The 22,201-nt window shown below is 43.6% G+C and overlaps 1 protein-coding gene across 1 annotated transcript in view; it reads right to left on the bottom strand.

Moving 5' to 3' along the window:
- SNAPC4 (small nuclear RNA activating complex polypeptide 4) overlaps positions 1-22,201 on the bottom strand; it is a 745,673-nt gene that overhangs the window by 180,227 nt on the left and 543,245 nt on the right. Inside the window, exon 16 of the mRNA XM_044058642.1 lies at positions 21,064-21,579. Within this exon, the coding sequence (XP_043914577.1) occupies positions 21,064-21,579 (516 nt within the window). The remainder of the gene's footprint in view (positions 1-21,063; positions 21,580-22,201) is intronic.

A 22,201-nucleotide genomic window follows, 5' to 3' on the forward strand; every position in this document is an offset into this window, starting at 1 on the left:
CACGAGAGTGTTGCTTGGCCAGATGAGGTACAAGTCATTGAGTTTGCCTTCTGGTAGATTGGGACCTGTCTTCTCCTCCCTTCTGTGTTGTAGTACCCCATTGACGAGGTTTGTACTGGGCTTGTGGTTGTCCTCTGCCCCTTGGGCGTCTGTATTTACCCCTCTGTGGTCTGTCTGTAGCTGGAAAGGACCAATTTTTTGTTGGCCAGTTTCTGCTAAAGCAAGGGGGCTGTACCTGTAGGAAATCTTTGACTGCCTGCATAGATTTCGCCTTATCCTCCATTTTCTTTAAGACTTCTTCTGCTTTAACTCCATAAAGAACATCCTGCTATAAGGGAGCATCTAGAAGTTTTGCTTTAACATTATCAGGTAGAGTTTGTTCCTTTAACCAAGCATGCCTACGTATAACAGACCCAGTGACAGCTGCCCTGCAGGAGGCCTCCAAAGAATCAAACCCACATTGTAAGGTATGTTTGCCCACCTGTTCAGTGGCATGCAACAGATCCTGCATTTCTTTCAATTCAGATTGTTGAGGGAGAGTGGTCATTTTTTGCTTTAACACTGTGATTAGAAATTGCTGATACTTAAGCATGTGAAATTGGCAATTTAGTGCCCTCATAGCTAGAGTGGCTGAGGTGTAAACCTTTTGCTCCCACCTGTCTAGTGCTCTGGAATCCCTCTCAGAAAGTACAGGATTTTTAGCCATAGAAGCTTTAGCCCCTTGGGACCCTGGGAGATAGTCTCTGGGTCAGCAACAGGGCTTTTGTAAAGAAATTTGTGGGAATCAGGCACTCTATAATATCTGTCAGGCTTAGCTGGAGCAGGAGGTAGAGAATCAGGGTTAAAACTGGATTCTAAGTAAACATCATCCACAATGTCTAAAACTGGTGGGATGGCAAGTGGTCTGTGTTGGAGGAGTAAAAGAAACTCTCTGAGCCTTTTCTTCGAGTCAGAGTAATCCTGACCTTCCCAGTGAAAATGTTCCCTCATAGTGTGTAAAGTTTCCCCAAAGGAGTAGTCTTCAGGAGGAGAGGCTGAGGGAATGGAATCCTCAGCATCAGAATCTTCATAAGGGGAGAAGGAGTAATCTTGGTCCTCAGAAGAGTCTGAAGAAATGGACACGTGTTCAGAGGATGCATAATCTTCCTCCTGTCTAGGCCTTTTGTCAGGAGGGGGCTGGGAACCCCTGATTAAAATGATCAAGTCTTCAGCCATTTTGAGCATCTGTTTCTTAGGCATGGGGCCTTGAACAGGGGACTGAAGTGCAGTCTTTTTAGATTTGATAGGAGTCTTCGTCTTAGAATACGATTTAATGGTGAGCGTCGTCGGTCTGAAAATGCCTTCAGAAACCGATGGCGTTTCTGCAGCACCGACATCTTTTCCTGTAATGTCGTCGGTAGGGCCTGAACTAAATGGCTGCGTCGGCCTGGTACATTCCGTCAAAAATTCTGAAGCACTCTCAGGTTCCAGATCTGCGGTAGTCAGGGGCTGCATCGGAGCCTCACTGAGGACCGGAGACCGGACCAGCCGAGGCCTCGGAATCTGGCTTAGGCCTGGGCTGTCTGTCCTTATCCTTGCGTTTTTTTGTGCACGCTGGTAGTCAGTTGCTCCGATGGCATGGTGAAGTTAAATTTCCTACCAAAGTAGTGTTGTGCGAAATCAAAGAGTCTTTTAATAGTACGCTTATTAAATCTAGCACAAAAATGACAACTAGTGACGCCGTGGTCTGGGCCTAGGCAAGGTATACAATAAGAATGAAAATCCTTTTGCGGTATTTGCTTCCCACAAGAAATACAATTGTTAACTTTTTCTGACATCGGTCTGAGGCAAGAAAAGTTTCCCCAACAGGGTACTTAGCTTTATAGAAGACTTTGGTCTGAAATTCGAATTCGAAAATCTCAGTAGTCGACCGACCAGCACTTGCGAACTGCTTCTGCTTCGGGCACCGTGCGGCAAGAGAGACTGAAGAAAATGGTGTCGGTTGCATTATATATAGCCCTGGCACACTGACATCAGGGAAGAAACGACAGCAACTGACGCCGGATCAAGACTTTGGAATTCCGGCCGACTGAGGGACCGCCTGACGACAGGATAACCCAAGTGTGATGACTGCAGCAGGGTAACACGATGAACATCTGGCAGTTTAAGGCCCTAATGGCCAAGGTGGCAGAAGTGTATACTTTCTTACCCCATCTATCCAGCGCTCTGGAATCTCTATCAGAGGGGGGTAGGATTTTTGGCAGTAGTAGCCTTAATGCCCTTGGGTCCCTGTGAAATGGTCTCAGGATCCGCAGTAGGATTTTTAAAAAGGAACTTGTGAGAGTCAGGAATCCTGTAATATCTATCAGGTTTTCTGGGAGCAGAAGGTAAAGAGTCAGGGGCAAAGCTAGATTCCGAAAAGGCATCATCAACAATGTCTAGTACAGGAGGGATAGCTAAAAACCTGTGTTGGGGCAGGAGTAAGAAATCCCTAAGTCTCTTTTTAGAATCAGAGTAATCCTGGCTTTCCCAGCAAAAATGCTCCCTAAGAGTATGCAAGGTTTTACCAAAAGAGAAATCCTCTTGGGGGGGGGGGGGGGCAGAGGGAAAAGAGCCCTCTGCATCAGAATCCTCATAGGTAGATAAGGGTAAATCCTAGTCATCAGAGGAAACAAATTTCAGAATCCTGGTCAGAAGTATCATTAGCAAATTCAGTCCTAGGTCTCTTATAGGAGGAAGGTTGGCTTCCCCTGATTAAAGTAATAAGGTCTTCAGCCATAGAGGTCTGACCATGCGGTCTGGGCGTTGGTTTTCTAGGCATGGTTCGAGTTTTAGGCCTTGAAGAAGAAGATGGCATCTGTTTAATATGCAAGTCAGTAGGCCTGAATATACACCATCAGAAGCCAGTGCCTGCACAGCAGCTCCGGACCCATCCAAGGTAGAGACATCAGCAGGCTCCACAGTTGAAGCATCTTGCGGCATACCCGACTCCGAATGGGTCTCAGTAGAGGTCTGCGAATCTGAAGTATTGGGCATCAGGGGCTGCGAAAGCACCTCACTGAGTACCGGCGAACTGGCAACTAGCTTAGGAGAAGCGTCGTCTGCAGCTTTGGACCTAGGCAGCCTGTCTCTGTCTTTATCTTTGCATTTTTTCGGAATGTCGGTAGTTGGACGGTTTACCGAAGACATATCTGGATAATTGAACAGAGTACCAAAATATTTAGAAGCGTAAATATACCGAAGACGAATAGTTCGTTGTTTAAATAAGGCACAAAACCGACAGCGAGGTATGTCGTGGTCAGGGTCTAGGCAAGGAATACAGTAAGAATGAAAATCTTTATGAGGTATTTGCTTTCCCCAAGAAATACAATTATTGACTTTTACTGACGTCGGTTTAGAGCAAGGAAAAGTTTCCCCAACGGGGTACTTAGCTTTAGTTGAAGACTTCAGTTCTGAAACTCGAAAACGAAAATTTCAGGAGTCGGCTAGCCGGCACTTGCGAACTGCTCCTGCTTCGGGCAAAGCACGGCAAGAAAGACTGATGTAATGGCAACTGCTGCATGCTTTATACCCCTGACTACCTGACATCACGGAAGATGAGACAGCAACTGACGCAGGACCCAAGACTTTGATAATCAGGCCAACTGAGGGCTACTGCAAGCAGATAACCTAAATGTGATGACTGCAACAGTGAAACACGAAGAACATCTAATAGAGCTAACCTCAGGACACTAAGCTGAGTACTAATATGGATCCTCTCAACTACCAGTTCAACAGATCCCTAGAAGAGTAGCAACAGAGGAGGAGCAACATGGGTTACAAACACCCCAAGGAACTAAAAGCAGTTAACCTAGCCTTAGTGGTTGGCTAAATCAAGGAAATAATACTGAAGGAAGAGATGGCAAGCTTCTTGGAGATGAATGGGTTTCAAAATAGTAAATGACAAGGAAATGTGTTTAAAGAATCACAAGTAACAGATAAGGCAGAAAAATGCAAGCCAGAGGGTGGGCTGTACTTTGACTGTAGCACTGTTATACTTGCACTAACTTGTTATTATTTTGGGATATTCAGCGCAGATCCAATTTAAATAACAATGGTTTGTAATCAAAACTTCAATTTCTCCTATTGAAAGAGATAACAGCTATTTCACATTAACGCAATCGTTTATGTCCACACTAAATTTATTGGATTCCAAATATTAATTATCCTCATTATATAAACTATACTACAAATCAAATAAACATCCCTCAAACTGACTGGAATTGTATAACTAAAACATTCCTAACCTTAATGAAAATGAATGAATAAATAAATACACAAAATCTCCCAAAAGTGAGATTCATCTCACTTTTGGGAAATGTATACATAGAGCAGTCTTCATTCAACACAGGATCACGAAAGTGTTTAACAATGATCCACTATATGCCAACTCCAAAGTAGTAAAGGGATAAAGACTTAACTACAGTCCAGGGGCCTGTTTAAGATCTCAGGTGCCTGATACAGCTGGCAAGTGACGATGACTGCACTCATCTAGGAAGAAGGCTGAGGTGGAGCTGAAAATTCCCTCCCAGGCACACTTGAAAAAGAAGTTTAGATGCAAATATGCAGAAGGGGAGGGGGTACTCAACTAACCATGTCACTAATATGTGTTGGCCTTTAATGTTACTGCACAAAAGCAAACACCCAAATGGAGAAGGAACTGCTGACCTCACATGGATTGCTTAAACCTACACCCACATGTGGAGTTAGGGCCATCATAAACCTTATTTTATTATTTCCCCCCAGAGGTCACAGCACCTCAAAAAAAAAGATCACAGGCAGGCAATATAATGCCTGTTTTGCATATTCGCCAATATACTGCACAAAAGCAAACACCCAAATGGAGAAGGAACTGCTGACCTCACATGGACTGCTTAAACCTACACCCACAGGTGGAGTTAGGGCCATCATAAACCTTATTTTATTATTTCCCCCCAGAGGTCACAGCACCTCAAAAAAAAAAAAAAAAAAGATCACAGGCAGGCAATATAATGCCTGTTTTACATATTCGCCAATATACAGTCAGGTTCAATAGACCAAGTGGATGAGGATTGGCCTCTGGAGGGAGCTGATGGTCAGCTATAGAGAGCCAAAAACATTTGTTTATCATCCTGCAATAAATTTGACCAACAGTATTCTTAAAGAAATTCCTACCAGCAGCAAGGAAAACAACAATAAGCAATTGGAAAAAAGTCTATTTTTCTTCTTTTAAGGAAGTTGTATCTATATTAAAAGTACATAGAAAGCATTAACTATTTTCTACTAAATGAGTGTTGCAGAAGAATATAACTTTTAACTATATCAGTGTTTGGAACTAAATTCTCAGGGTACTCCTGTTACAGGCCTTTTTGTCAAATTGCTGTGTGCTCCATTACACAATTCTATAAGTAAATATAGTTTCTGAATCAGCTTCATAAATCATGTTTTGGATCAGAGTTACACAGATTCAGTGCCATAGTTTAGGGGGTGGTGATCCACAAATGTTATGTTAAGTTTGAGTTAAGGGCATTTATTGAAAATAACAAAATTTTGTGTTGCCCATCTTAACTAATTGGTGTGCATCCGTCATTGTAACTATATGGAATTTTGATATGACATTTTTGGGTTATTCATTTCAGAGTCTCTTCAGTCAAACTACTGTGTACTGTAGCACAATTCCATTTGTAAAGGCCATTCTTATAAAACACTGGATTAGAACTTACAAAAATAGAAGTTTACATGCTACTGCTTAAAAGACAGGCAACACTAGGCATACATTTCAGATATTCTTACTATTACAATCCTACACTTTTCTAGGATGGCAATGGTAGCCAGCTTTTGAAACAATGCCCAAGATCACTGGGAAGCCAGGTGAATCTACAGAACCAGTGCAGTGAGACTGGAGAGCCCTGACAACCTTGGAGTTGTCAGAAGGTGACTGAGCTGGACCTGGATGCTGTTTTGACAGGAATGTGGTAGCTGTAGCAGCTGTAGGACTGTTGTGGCAGGCAGGCATTAAGCGCAAAGTTAGGAAGTCCATAGGTAAGAACTGCAGCAATCCTGGACTGTAACAACATAATAGCGACTGATGATGCTACAACCCTGGTATCTGCCATGTCATGGGGCTAGCGAAACTGACTGTTCTACAAAAACTAATGTCCATAGGAGAACAGACAGAACAAAGCATAACTTTGCACCATTTGATGAAGAAGAAATACAATTACCTACTAGGTAAAAGGATATAATGAAATCTAAGGTCAGAAGGGGAGAGAAACTGCAGTGTTAACACAGGTAGAGGCAGAGCTGAAGAATGATGACTAAATACTTTTTGAAAAATTATTTTTCTTCCCTTTGTAGACAGGACAATGATGGGCATTGCAATGGTGTTACTCCACTCTCTAGAAGCTCACTTTACCCTAGAGAATGCTGATGTATGTGCAGTCACTGACACATGGTTTAAAGTCAGGGAGAGAACACCAACAGTGCAAGGTTACAATGCTTTCCACACATTTATGCCAGCTACTTTACAGGCAGGGATTAAAGGTGGAGGTGCCTCTATTTACATCAAAAATATACATACTTCAAGGTTGAACAAACAAGACAATCCACTTCAGTAGCTCCATGTTCAAATCACTATAGATAAAATCCAATACCACTTACTTGCAAGTTATAGATCCCCCTCTATGACCCAAGAAACCCATATCATGTATTTAAACTTATTAGAATAATTAACCATCCAACCCAATACCATATTCATGGGTGACTTTAACTACCCCACTATTAACTGTAAATCCTATAGGACACCAAACATACATGCACAGAGATACCTGGATTTTGTAAACACAAACTCCCTGGATCAGAAAGTCAGTAAACCAACCTGGGGTGAAACCATACTGGATTTGGTCCTCAATAATATGGGAGACTGCTGCACACCCCCTACTGTAATGCCTTCCCTGGTAAGGTCAGACCACAAAATGGTTTCTTTTGAAATAAAAATAAAACCTGGACCCCCCCAGCTAAAACTCGAATATTCACAAACTATTCTAAGGCTAACCTCCTGCTATTAAGTGAGAACCTGACATAATTTCAAGCCCCCAGAAACCCTTAACGCACTTCTGCCTATGCAGAACTTTTAACAGAAACCCTGTACAAGCATGTTAATAGCTGCATAGAGTCAGCTGTACCCACCAGGAAGAAGTACAGAACTAACTCAAAAAACAAGCCACCCTGGTGGAATCACAAAATCAATCGGCTGTTTGACTGGAGGAAGAAAATCATGGCAAAAAATAAGAGGTGCATCACCCAGCAGGATGAAAGCACTCTCATCAAACTAAACAAACAACTCAGAGGACAAATAAAGTCTACCAAAGCCAAATTTGAGGTAAGTTTGGCCTCCCAGGACAAGGACAGCCACAAAGCATTCCTTAGATATTGTCATCAACCTCAATGGGAATACACAATTGTGTGCAGAACTCATTGTAAATGGAGCCACCTATACTGACCCTGAAGATACAACAAACCTCCTGGCTGATAAATTCAGCTCCAACTTTACTCCTCTCTCCCCCTCAACCTTCCATCAGGAAATATCATCAAATACAACTCCCCCTACTATCACTAGGGGACAGGTCCTTAATGCTCTCTCTAAGACCAAGAACACTGCATCAGTGGGCTGAAATACCCCAGAATGCCTTCTAAATAGCATGAAACATGACCTATCAGGGCCTCTGGAATTACTATTTAACTACAGTCTACAAAAAGGCTTTGTGCCTCATGAATAGAGAAAGGCAACAGTCAACAGTCATCAGTTTGTACAAAGGTGGGCCATCTACAGACCCTGGAAAAGTACAGTTTTGTACCTACCATAAATGTAGATGTCCGATAGGTATGCATCTGCAGTCCTAACATATGGGTTGTCCTGCCTCAGGCAGCCCTTCGGTCGGCCGGATTCCAAAGTCTGGGTCTGGCCTCGGCTGATGTCGCACTTCACCCGACGTCACAGCTGCTGGGGTATAAAGGCATCAGCAGACGCCATTTTCCTCAGTGTTTCTTGCCCCAGATGCCAGGTGCCCTCTAAGAAGGCTAAATTTGGATAAATGCAGATAATTCCAAACAGTAGAGAGTAAAATATATATATATATATATATACATACAAACAAATACACAATAATAGATTCCCCCAGCTAGCTAAAAGGGGGGGGGTAAGTACCCTAGGAATACCACAGAGGGGAAGGAGGGTGGGTAATCCTGACTGCAGATGCATACCTATCGGACATCTACATTTATGGTAGGTACAAAACTGTACTATGTCCTTCAAGGATGCATCTGCAGTCCTAACATATGGGTAGAATACCATAGCCAAACTGGGGGAGGAGGCACTAAGATAAGGATGGTGTAGTTAAGATCCCTTGCAAAACAGCAGTTGTAAAACCTGCTCGGGATCTGGAGTATAAAGGAAGATTATAATGCTTGGCAAATGTATGCACGGAGCTCCAAGTAGCAGCTTCTAAAATGTCTTTGGCAGCCACTCCTCGTAGGAAAGCTGTAGTGGTGGCTGTAGCTCTTGTGGAGTGAGGCCTGATATTTTCAGGAGTTGTCTTTCCATGAAAAGAGTAGCAGAATCTAATGCAATTTCCTATCCATTTTGAGATTGTCTGTTTTGAAATTGCTTTTCCTTGCACTCCTGTTGCATATGCTACCAGAAGCTGGTCTGTTTTTCTGCTGACCTTAGTTCTGTCCAGATAGTAGCGCAATTGTCTGTGCACATCCAATGTGTGTAGTAGTCTTTCTCCCCTGTTCTGTGGGTTGGGGAAAAAGGTAGGTAAATGAATAGCTTGGTTCAGTGATACCCTGGAGACCACCTTTGGCATAAAAGTAGGATTAGTTCTCAGAGACACTCTGTCCTGATGGAAGATAAGGAAAGGCTGGACTGCCATTAATGCCTGTAATTCAGATACCCTTCTTGCTGAGGTGATTGCTAGCAGGAATGCAGTTTTCCAAGATAAGTACTGTAAGTCTGCTGTTGCTGCTGGTTCAAAAGGGGGAAGTGTTAATTTTTCCAGCACAAATTTGAGATCCCATGCAGGTAGAGGTGGTTTCCTTGGAGGCTTTACGTTTTTGATTCCTCTCAAGAACTGCCTGAGTAGAGGATGAGAGAAGACAGGCGGATCCATGTTGTACTCTGCTGAAATTGCTGATGCATGAATCTTAATGGAGGAGTAGGATAGGCCATTGTGGAACAGTTCTGCTAAGTATTCCAGGATGTGCGCTATGTTTGCCATTGAGACATTTTCTCCCTTTCCTGCACTCCAAATGAGGAATCTTTTCCATTTGGCTGAATATGTTTTCCTTGTGGAGGGTCTTCGAGCCTCCAGGATAATGTCCTTAACCCTCTGAGACAAGTCTGGTTGATTTTGTTTCATGCAATATTCCAAGCAGTTAGCTGCAGTGTTTTCAAGTTTGGATGCAGGGTCTTGTAGTTGTTCTGAGTTAGAAGTAATGGACATAGAGGTAGAGGCCATGAGTGTGCCAGAGACATGCTTTTCAGTAGCGGGTACCAATGCTGTCTTGGCCAGTCTGGAGCTATCAGGATTACCTTTGGCTGTTCCTCTCTGATCTTCAGTAGGACTTTGTACATCAAAGGAAGAGGTGGAAATGCATATGCTGTCAGGTTTTTCCAGCTGAAGGAAAGGGAGTCCACCCTCCAGGCAAGTGGGTGGTATACTCTTGAGCAGAATTTCTTCAATTGGTGGTTGTGTGGGGAGGCGAACAGGTCTATCTCTGGCCTTCCCCATTTCTTTGTTATGGTTTTGAAAATATCTGGATGCAGCATCCATTCGTGAGCATCCGTAGTAGTTCTGCTTAAGGTATCCGCTAGTGAATTTTCTTTTCCTGGTACAAATCTGGCCTGCAGTTGAACGTTGAGATCCAGGGCCAAATTCCACAGGTCCATTACCATCTGGCATAGAGGGTATGAGTGTGTACCTCCCTGTTTGTTGATGTACCACATCACTGTGGTATTGTCAGTCCTTATCAGCAGGTGACCTTGTTGGAGGAATGGTCTGAATGCCTGGATTGCATGTTTCACTGCCAGCATCTCCTTTAGATTTATGTGTAGATTCTGCTGGGTTTGGGGCCATAGGCCTTGTATGCACTTGTCTTCCATGTGCGCCCCCCAGCCTAGGTCTGAGGCGTCCGTGGTGATGGTCTGGCTTGGATGTGGTTTGTGGAAAGGCAATCCTTTGTTTATCTGACAGGCCTGAGCCCACCACAGGAATTCTTTTTTCAGGCATGGAATAATTGGAATCTGTGCTTCTAGACTGTGCTTGTGTTGAGACCATACATTCCTTAGGTACCATTGCAACTTCCTCATATGCAACCTGGCATGTGGAATTAATATTATGCAGGATGCCATGTAACCCAGGGCTTGCAGGATTTTCCTTGCAGTGAGCTGAGTTTGAGTTGTTAATGCCATGAAATAGACTGGTAGTTGCTTTTGTTTTTCCTCTGTGAGAAAAGCCATCTGAGTTGTCGTATCCAGTTCTGCACCCAAAAATGTTATCCTTTGGGATGGTACTAGCCTTGACTTTTGAATGTTGACTGTGTATCCCAAGGCTTGAAACAGTTGTATGACATTGGCCAAATCTTTTGTTAATTTTGTCTTGTTGTCCGCTTGTATTAGGCAGTCGTCCAGGTACGGGTAAATTTTAATTCCCTGAAGCCTGTAATGAGCAATTACTGATGCCAGGCATTTCGTGAATACTCTGGGCACAGTAGATAAGCCAAAGGGCACTGCTGAGAATTGATAATGCTCTGATCCTGCAAGAAATCTGAGGTGTCTTCTGCAATCTGGTTGTATAGGGACGTGCAGGTATGCCTCCTTGAGATCTAGAGTCACCAGCCAAGACTCCTTGCCCAACATGGGAAGAAGTTGCTGGAGGGTCAGCATTTTGAATTTTGGAACAATGAGGTATGTGTTCAGTGCGGACAAGTCGAGAATAGGTCTCCATTGATTTTCTTTTCTTGGTACAAGGAATAGTCTGGAGTAAAATCCTTGGCCTTGTTCCATAGATGGTACCTTTTCTATTGCTCTCATCCTTAGTAAGTTGATGATTTGTTTTAGAGCCTCTGTTTTTTGGCTTGGTGGAAGGTTTGGCATTCCTCTCTTTTTTGGTAGAGTGTGGAAGTGAAACCTGTAGCCCTTGTCTATTGTTTGTAAAGTCCATCTGTCTCCTGTAATGCAATGCCAGTTGTCTGAGAATAAAGCTAGCTTTCCGCCCAAGGGTGCTTCCAGTTGTTCCCTGGTAGGCGGAATCAGAGCCAAGTCATTGTGTCTGTCCAGTGGAAGTGGTTGTAGTTGTAGCTGTGGCAGCAGTTCTCTGGTTGGCAGGTTGCCACTGACGACCCCTGTAGGCACTCCTAGATTGACCTCTGCCTCTTGGGCATCTATTTCTGCCTCTCTGTGCTCTGGAGGTGTCTGGAAAGGACCAATTCTTCGAAGGCCAATTTCTGCTAAACCTCGGTGGTTGGACCTGCAAAAAATCCTTGACTGTTTGGACAGATTTTGCTTTTTCTTCCACTTTCTTTAGAACCTCCTGTGCAGGGGAGCCAAACAAACTTTGTTTCTCCATAGGAGCATCTAGGAGTTTTGACTTAACATGGTCTGGTAAGGATTGCTCTTTTAACCAGGCATGCCTTCGAATCACTGCTCCAGTCATAGCTGATCTAAAGGAAGCCTCCAGTGCATCATAGCCACATTTTAAAAAATGATTACTGACCTGCTGAGAATTATGTACCAAATCCTGAAGTGACTTACGGTCTTATAGGTTCAGGAGAGGACAGTTTTTTATTTAGCTGGTCTAACAAAAATTCCTGGTACTGAATCATGTGAAATTGACAGTTTAAGGCCCTGGCCGAAAGAGTAGCAGATGTGTAAACCTTTTTACCCCATCTCTCTAATGCTCTAGATTCCCTTTCAGAGGGAAGAGGGTTTTTGGCAGAGGCAGCTGCAACACCTTTAGGGCCCTGAGAAATGGTTTCGGGGTCTGCAACATGAGCCTTATACAAGTGGTAGTGAGTGTCTGGGACCCTGTAATATCTGTCAGGTTTGGCAGGGGCCGGAGGGAGAGAATCAGGGGCAGTACTGGCATCATTATATGCATCATCAACAACCGGTAGTACAGGAGGTATGGCTAAAGGCCTATGCTGTGGTAAATGTAAAAAGGTCCTTAGCCTTTTCCTTGAATCTGAAAAATCCTGGCCCTGCCATTGGAAGTGTTCCCTCATAGAGTGTAGGGTTTCCCCAAACAAAAATTCTTCAGGAGGGGAAGCAGAAGGAATGGAGTCTTCTGCATCAGAATCCTCATAAGGTGAATATGGGCCTTCCAGATGGTCAGAAATATCTGAGCCATCGGAGGAATAGTCTGTAGAGACAGGTTCAGGTGGTTCAGTCCTAGGCCTCTTATCTGGAGGAGGTTGAGAGGCCCTGTCTGGATGAGGTTGGGATCCCCTGATCAAATAAATAAGATCCTCAGCCAGGCTGAGAATCTGGGAACTAGAGGTAGGCCTGTGAGAGGGGGCTTTTGCAGGCAAGGCCTTAGAACTTTTGGCTGCTTTAGCCCTGGAAAAGGCCTTGATAGACATAGAAGCAGGGGGTCTAGCAGCCCCACGTGTAGGAGTAGAGATGTCAAAAGGGATAGTATCTGACAAATCCTGGGGGCCTGTTTCTGCAGTAGTAATTTCTGTAGCCGATTCAGCCATGGCCTGTGTGGCCTCGGTTATCGGTGGCATGCTTTCGGCCGAAGGGAGAACCGAGGACTCGGTTTCAGCCGAAACAGAGACACTCACGGTTGGCCTAACCGTGGTTTCAGCCGAAACCGCGGGCCGCGAGTGTCGGTCCTTTTCCTTGCGTTTTTTAGCTAATTGTGTAGTCGGAGTCTCCGATGGCATTTTATATGCAAAAGCAGGACCAAAAAACTCTTCTGCAAACTCCGACCAACGTCTAAGCATCCGTCGGTTGAAGGAAGCACAGGCTAGACAAGCTGATACGTCGTGGTCTGGGTCTAAACAAGGAAGGCAATAAGAGTGGAAATCCTTATGAGGTATTTGTTTCCCACAAGTTAAACAATTATTTACTTTGTCTGACATCGGCTGAGGCAAGAAAGAGTCCCCAACGGGGTACTTAGCTTTTTTAGAAGTCTTCGGTAGTAGAAATTCTCTGGATCTGACCGACCGGCACTTGCGAACAGCTTCTGCTTCGGGCACCGCGCGGCAAGAAAGACTGAGGAAAATGGCGTCGGCTGATGCCTTTATACCCCAGCAGCTGTGACGTCGGGTGAAGTGCGACATCAGCCGAGGCCAGACCCAGACTTTGGAATCCGGCCGACCGAAGAGCTGCCTGAGGCAGGACAACCCATATGTTAGGACTGCAGATGCATCCTTGAAGGACATCTACAGATCCACAAGTTTCAATAGTCTTGTATGTAAAACCATGGAAAGAATTATCATGGAGATGATTAACAGAGATATAGTAAACCTCCAGACACTGGACCCAACCCAGTTTAGTTTCGTCAAAGGCAGATCATGCCTACTCAACCTGGTGGACTTCTTTGAGAAGGTCACCAAAGCAATGGATGAGGGCAAAATCGTTCACACTGCCTGCTTTGACATAGCCAAGGCATGTGACACAATACCCCACTCAGGCATTGTTGACAAACTCAAGAGGTTAGGTACAAACCTGTATGTCACCCGGTGGATAGCCAACTGCCTCATAGATATGACACAGGAAGTTAGAATTGGGGAGTCCACCTCTACAAAGAGACCAGTTACAAGTGGAGTCTCTCAGGGATCAGTCCTTGGACCACTCCTTTTTGGCATTTACTTCTCAGAAGTCAAGGCCAATGTCAGTGGTCTCTGGCTGACTAAATTTGCAGATGATTGCAAATTGGGAGCTGTCACTGAATCTCACACTGACACAAATGTTCCCCAGGAGGGTCTGACACAGAAAAACAAATGGTGTCAGAGCCATGGACTAAAACTAAACGCCAAGAAATGCATAACAGAATACTTTGGGAAGTCATTCATCCCTGCTAACTATCATACAGACAACACACCCCTTAGAGTTGACCCAGTAGTCAGGGACTTAGGGACCCACATACATAGTAACCTAGCCTTTGATTATCATGTGTCTACAGTGGTGAGGAAATCATTCTATGTTGCACAACTTATAAACAAAGGTATGGCATTTAAGTCCAAGGAAGTCATTGTTCCACTGTATTCGGTATTGATCAGACTTATGATTGAGTACAATGCCCCCTTTGGTATGTACCTAACCAGGCATATCCAACAATTGGAACATCCACAAAGGTTCCTCACTAAAAGAATACAGGGTGCAAGTAATATGTCCTATGCAGACTGCCCCAAGGCCCTATCCCTGTATTTCGTCTCCTACAGGCTTTTGAGGGGAGGTCTATGCCTGGCATACAAGGCATTGTTAGACTCCACTCTGATGGACCTCCTGCATATCCATAAAACAAACTGCATCAAGATTACCCGTTCTGAAGACTTAAACTTTGCCTGTGATATAAACAGGATCTGCTGGACAGATGGGTATGTATCCCCGAGACTACTCATTCTATGGAAAGTACAGTTGTGTACACTTACCATAAATGTAGATGTTGTATTCACTGTTGCAGTCATTACATTTGGGGTAAAATGCTGGCAGGTTGCCCTCAGTCGGCCTGAATTCCAAAGTCTTGGGTCCTGCATCGGTTGCTGTCTTCTCTTCCATGACGTCAGGTCGTCAGAGGTATAAAACATGCAGCCGACGCCATTTTCTTTAGTTTTTCTTGCCCCCGATGTCAGGTGCCCCCAAAAAAGTAGCAATATTATATATATATATATATATATATATATATATATATATATATATATATATATATACATATACATGCATCAGATTAACTTTATCTTCATCAACAAGCAAATATGCCACATAGGTTGTAGAGGATAGAGAAGGAAATATAAACTTTAGAATGACAGGGGGATGGCAGGAGGGTAACCTGGACTGTAACAGTGAATACACTCGACCATCTACGTTTATGGTAAGTGTACACAACTGTACTATGTTCTTCATGTTTCACTGTTGCAGTCATTACATTTGGGTAGAATTCCAAAGCTATGGTTGAAAGGCTGGTGCTAAACAGCATTAGGTGTGGCTATAAGGCCCTGCAGCACTGCAGTGGCAAAGCCTTTCCTGGACTTAAGAGTAGAGGCAAATGGTAATGCTTTGTAAAGGTGTGAACAGAACTCCAAGTAACAGCCTCTAGAATGTCTTTGGTTGGTACTCCTCTGAGAAAGGCTGCTGAAGCAGCTGCAGCTCTGGTGGAATGAGACCTAATGCCCTTGGGCACAGGTTTACCATGGTGTAAGTAGCAGAAACGGATGCAGTGGCTTATCCACTTTGAAACTGTCTGCTTTGAAATAGCCTTTCCTTCTGATCCTGCAGCATATGACACTAGTAATTGCTCAGTTTTTCTTAGAGCTTTTGTCCTGCACAAGTAGAATCTTAGCTGTCTGTGTACATCCAAGGAATGCAGAATTCTCTCCCCTTTGTTCTGCAGACTTGGATAAAAGGTTGGCAGATGAATTGTTTGGTTAAGAGCCACACTGGAAACCACCTTAGGCATAAAAGTAGGATTTGTCCTCAGAGACACTCTGTCTGGATGAAATATGATAAAAGGCTCTACAGCCATGAGGGTCTGTAGCTCTGAAACTCTTCTTGCTGAAGTAATTACTAGTAGCAGAGCTGTCTTCCATAAGAACAACTTTATATCAGCGGTCGCAGCTGGTTCAAATGGAGGCAGGGTGAGCTTTTCCAACACATAATTCAGGTCCTATGCAGGTAGTGGTGATCTTCTAGGAGGCCTTAAATTTTTGGCTCCTCTAAGATACAGCTTTAGTAAAGGATGAGAAAAGATTGGTGGCTCTGTATTGTAATGAGCTGAAATGGCAGAGGCCTGGATTTTGATTGATGAGAAAGATAGGCATTTGTCAAACATCTCAGTCAAGTATTGTAATATCAGAGGAATATGTGGTTCTGCTGTATTAGTTCCTTGTGCTTAATTCCAAGCACAGAATCTCTTCCATTTGTCAGCATAAGATTTTCTAGTACTAGGCCTTGTGGCTTCCAAAATGACATCCATCACAGCTTTACTGAGAGGTGTCGTTTGTATGATTACATGATTAGCCATGCTGCCAGGTTCAGAGTCTGTAGTTGGTTGTGCAGGATCCGATTGTTTTGTTGGGACAGTAGTTTTGGTCTTTGAGGCAAGGTCCAAGCTGGGTATTGAGACAGGTTCCGTAGAATTGGGTACCAGTATTGGTGGGGCCAGACTGGGGCAATTAATATCATCTTTGGCTTCTCTTGTCTGACTTTTAGGAGGACCTTGGGTAGAAGAGGCAGAGGAGGAAAGGCGTAAACTGATAGGTTTTTCCAACTGAATGATAGGGCGTCCACTTTCCATGCTTGTCTGTGATAAGTCCTTGTGCAGAATCTTTTCAATTGATAATTTTGAGGAGAGGCAAATAGATCTATGTCTGGGCTCCCCCATTTCTCTGTTATCATGCTGAAGACTTGTGGATTTAGATTCCACTCGTGAGGATCCATAAGATTTCTGCTTAAATTGTCAGCCAGAGTGTTTTGTTTTCCTGGCAGGAATTGAGCTTGAAGATGTATTTGGTAGGTCAAAGCTGTGTCCCACAGTGTCATGGCTAATCTGCAAAGGGGGTATGAGTGTGTGCCCCCTTGCTTGTTTATATACCACATGACTGTGGTGTTGTCTGTCTTTATCAGTAGTTGTCCTGGATTAAGTAAGTCCTTGAAGGCTGTTAGGGTATTTTGAACAGCTAGCATCTCTTTCTGGTTGATATGTAGATGCATTTGTTTTGGTACCCATATGCCCTGAATGCATCTTCCTGCCATGTGGGCCTCCCAGGCAAAATCTGATGCATCTGTTGTTAAGGTCTGGCTGGCAGGGGGTAGAGTGAAGGGCCGTCCCATGTTTTGGTGACAAGCCTTTGCCCACCATAGAAACTCCTGTTGCAGGCAGGGAATGAGAGGAATCATTGTTTCCAGACTGTGTGAATGTTGACTCCATAAACTTTTTAGGTACCACTGAAGTTTCCTCATATGCAGTCTTGCATATGGAATTAGTAGGATGCAGGATGCCATGAAGCCCAGAGCCTGCAGAACTTGCCTTGCAGAAGACTAGGTTTTTTTTGCCATCAGTTTGAAGTAAGTAGTCAGTTGCCTTTGTCTGGCGTGAGGTAAGCCATCTGGGCAGTTGTATTCAAGTTTGCACCCAGGAATGTTATCTTTTGAGAGGGTACCAGTTGTGATTTCTTTTTGTTTATTGTGTACCCTAGGCATGTTAGAAGCCTTTTCACAAATGCCAGGTGTCAAAGAAGAGTGTCCTTGTTCTCTGCTTGAATGAGACAGTCAGCCAAGTAAGGATATATTTGTATACTTCTTTGTCTGCAAAATGCAATTACTGGTGCCAGGCACTTTGTAATGACCCTGGGCACAGTACATAAACCAAAGGGCAGTGCAGAGAATTGGTAATGCATTAAACCTGCCTTGAATCTGAGGTATCTTCTGCACAACTGTCTTATTGGGACATGCAGGTATGCCTCTTTTAGGTCTAAAGTCACCAACCAAGATTTCTTGCCCAGCATGGGCAGAAGCTGCTGCAAAGTCAGCATCTTGAATTTTGGAATGTCCAGGTATGTGTTCAAAATCGATTAATCCAGTATTGGCCGCCAGGCCTTGTCCTTTCTGGGTACCAAGAACAGTCAAGTAAAAACCTTGTCCTTTTTCCTGTTCTGGTACTGTCTGAATGGCCCCCATATCCATGAGGGACATAACCTGTTTCTGTGCCTTTGCCCATTGATTTTGTGGCAGATCTGGCCAACCATTTGCCATTGTCAGAGTGTGGAAATGAAATCTGTATCCCTGTGATATGATGTTTAGTACCCACTTGTCCTGGGTTATTAACTGTGAATTTTGAGCAAAAAGTGCTAATTTTCCCCCAATGGGATAAGTGCTTGTTGTAGACAGAGGGAAGTCATTGGGATTGCTTTCTGTAGGTTTGCGCTTTATCTCCTCCAGATTTGGAGGTGGATGCACCCCATTGCTTTGACCTGTATGAGTCTTGCGCCTGGTATCTGGAACCCTTAGAGCGTCTGGATTTGCCCCTTTGAGCTCTGTCTGACACAGGAAAGGACCAATTTTTTGTAGGCCAGTGTCTACTGAATGTTGGTGGCTGCACTTGTAAGAAGTCTTTAACAGTTTGCATAGACTTAGCTTTGTCTTCCATTTTCTTTAAAACCTCTTCTGCCTTAAAACCAAACAGAGAATCGTGCTGTAAAGATGCATCTAGCAATTTAGCTTTAACATGATCAGGCAAATTTTGTTCCTTTAACCAGGTATACCTCCTAATCACAGATCCAGTAACTGAGGCCCTGCAGGAGGCCTCCAAAGAATCAAAACCACATTGCAAAGTATGCTTTCCAACTTGTTCAGCTGCATGCAATAATTCCTGCAATTCTTTATTTTCTGCACATTCTGAAATCAACATCATTTGCTGTTTCAGCAATCCCATAACATGTTGCTGGTACTTAAGCATATGAAATTGACAGTTTAAGGTCCTGATTGCCAAGGTTGCAGATGTATAAACCTTTTTTTCCCCATCTGTTCAGTGCCCTTGAATCTCTGTCAGAGGGTGTGGGATTTTTTGCTGTTGAGGCCTTAACTCCCTTTGGACCCTGTGAAATTGTTTCAGGATCAGCAGCAGGGTTTCTAAATAAAAATTTATGCGAGTCAGGGACCCTGTAATATCTGTCAGGCTTACTGGGAGCCGGAGGTAAGGAGTCAGGGGACAAGCTGAACTCCGAAAACACATCATCCACAATGTCTAAAACAGGGGGAATGGCTAAAGGCTTGTGCTGAGGGAGAAGAAGGAAATCCCTGAGCCTCTTTTTTGATTCTGAGAAGTCTTGACTCTCCCAGTGAAAATGCTCCCTCAAAGTATGCAAGGTTTCTCCAAATGAATAATCCTCAGGAGGAGATGCAGATGGAATAGACACCTCAGCATCAGAATCCTCATAGGGAGGTAAAGATAATTCCTGATCAGAAGAGGAATCAGTAGAAACAGAAACCTGATCTGAAGATTCATAATCTGTGTCTTGCCTAAGCCTCTTATCTGGAGGGGGATGGGTACCCCTGATCAAGGTAATAAGGTCTTCAGCTATTTTGATCATCTGTTTTTTAGGCATAGAGGCCTGTGCACATGGCTCAGGCATCAGTTTTTTAGTTTTAGAAGTTGCTTTTGTCTTTGATTTTGCAGCTGTCGTTGATTTGATATATAAATGTTGAGGTCTGAATACACCCTCAGAAGCCGGTGCCTGCTCAGCAGCTCTGGACCCATCCAAGGGAGATACATCCGTCGGTCCAATACCTTGAGTTTCTTGAGACATGCCGGACTCCACATGGGTGTTGGTAGAGGCCTGCGACTCGAAGGTAGTGGGTATCAGGGGCTGCGAAAGCATCTCACCGAGTATCGGCGAACCGGTGACTGGCTTAGGAGAAGCTTCGTCGTCGGTTTTGGATCTCGACTGCCTTTCCCTGTCCTTTTCTTTGCGTTTTTTATGTACTCCGGTAGTCGAATTGCTATCAGACGACATTTCTGGGTAGTTAAATCTGTTTCCAAAATACTTTGATGCAAAAATATACCGACGCTTAACAGTGCATTGGTTAAATCTAGCACAAAACTGACAGCCGGGTACACTGTGATCAGGGCCTTGGCAAGGAATACAGTATAAATGGAAATCCTTATGAGGTATTTGCTTCCCACATGTAATACAATTATTAACTTTTTCAGACTTCGGTAAAAAGCAAGAAAAAAGTTTCCCCAACGGGGTACTTAGCTTTAGTGAAGACTTCAGTTCTGAAACTCAAACTCGAATATTTCCAGTAGTCGGCCAACCGGCACTTGCAAAATGCTTCTGCTTCGGGCACCGCACGGCAAGAAAGAATGGAGAAAATGGCGTTGGCTGAATGTTTTATACTCCTGACGTTATGAAAGAGAAGACAGCAACCGACGCAAGACCCAAGACTTTGGAATTCAGGCTGACTGAGGGCAACCTGCCAGCAGATTACCCCAAGTGTAATGACTGCAACAGTGAAACACGAAAAACATCAGGCTCCCTTATCCATGTGAAGCAGAGTTCCTCCTTAACCCAATTCAAGTACAACTTGGACAACTGGATGGGAAACCAGAAATTCATCCCTGGTTTGGCACCTATGTCTCTAATGGACACAGGTAACCTGCAAATGGTTCATCTCCCAGGCCCATGATTACACTTATCAAGGGTGTCAGAACTTGTCAGAGATTTGGGATGCATGGCTAGGCTTAAAAATCCCATTGTGGTCGTTAGTCTAGTAAACGCCTATGAACCTATAATGGGTGAAAATGGAAGTAACTGGGATTACAACATAAGCACAGTGGAAGACAAAAAGTAGGTATGTCTAATAATAATACACATTTCTCCACTGGGAAATCAAAGTGCAGAACAGCTGGTGATAGAACAGACAAAAAAACAAGTTATTTACACTCTGCAGCAAAGATACAGCATCTTCAACACTTTGTTATTTTTTTTTTTTTTTGGGGGGTGACTTCTAACAGACTAGAAACAGAGTAATTTCTTTGTAGTAGAAAGTCAACCAGAAATGGGTAATTGTTTGCAGAGCAAGTGCAAGGAATGGGGCAGGCTGACAAAAAGAAACAAGAGGACGTAATGCTTTTAACTAAAGACAGTAATGAACTTTTCTAATACAATACAAAAAAAAATAAAGTGCTACTGTACTAAAAACTCAAACTCTCTATCACTAATGACTAATTTACATATAAAATAAGAATGACAACTACCTATTAATAGAGTACCAACACTTAGCCTAAAGGCAGTAATGTGTGAAGTTTTCCAACTCAGAACACAAAAAAATCAAGCTCTTACCTCCCACAGTAGCAAAGTAGGGTCAGATGTGCAAATGTCAGTATTGGGAGGATATCCAACACCACGTAACACAGTATTAATGTCAGATGGAAATGTTCTGGGTGTTGCACTGTTTGGAGAAGCAGATGCAGTTTTAAGCTGTTTAGGTTCCTTCTGGACCAAATGACGAATATTTTCTTCTGAATACTTTACTGATAGACTATGATTTTTAGCACCAAAGCATGTTGTAGGCGTTTTTCGAAAACCAATTATTTCTTCTGTTGGAATCCATAAATCTATATGAGGTATGGTATAGCTAGAATCCCTTAACTTCTTCTTTGGAGATGGCTCCTCCTCCTCTTCCTCCTCTAACTCCTCCAATAACTCCTCCTCCTCCTCCTTTTCCTCTGAGCTACTTGAGAAGGTCATTTCTGATTCTTCAGATTCAGTGCTACTCAAGCTGCTAGATGACTCAGAATCTATGTTTCTCTTCAGGAGTCTCCTAGGTTTTGATTTATTCCTTGGTCCTGTTCTTCTCTAAACATGTACAAAATGGGAGAAAAAAATTAAATGCAGTTTAACTTCCTTCCTCCAAGCTCCTCTCCCAAGATAACCAAGTCACATAAAGCAAATCATTCACATCAAAAGCATTAATAGAACATTTGTGTTAGGAACTTACCATAAATGTAAATGTTCAGACAGTTTCATAGTTGCAGTCCTCATTCATGGGATATTCTGCCATTCAAGTGGCACAAGGCTGGCCAGTCTTCCAAAGCCACCCACCCCCCAGGACTTTAAGTACTCCTTCCAGCACAAGGATGCCAGTAGTATTAAAGGGCACATTGGCTGATGCAACCTTCAGATTTCTCCTTGCCTTGACAGAACCAGGGGGTACTCCTCAGCTCCAGAGCATGGGGCACCATGTAGTAACTCCGACACCAACAGCAAACATCCAACACCAAGGTACCCCAATCACAAAGTCTCAAAGAAAAGGCTAACAAAAACAAGGGTGAGGGCCTGGTATGATAGCAACATAAGCAGAGGAGGAGGAGGGGCAAAAAGCAGGGGACTGGCACCCCCAACCCCAAGAGGACCCAAGGAAAACCTTAAACAACTAGGGAGATGGAGGGACAGAACATGGACTGTAACAGTGTTAACT

The sequence above is a fragment of the Protopterus annectens genome, chromosome 16.part0 (assembly GCF_019279795.1).
Source record: "Protopterus annectens isolate FY-2018-M chromosome 16.part0, PAN1.0, whole genome shotgun sequence".
Lineage (NCBI taxonomy): Eukaryota > Metazoa > Chordata > Ceratodontiformes > Protopteridae > Protopterus > Protopterus annectens.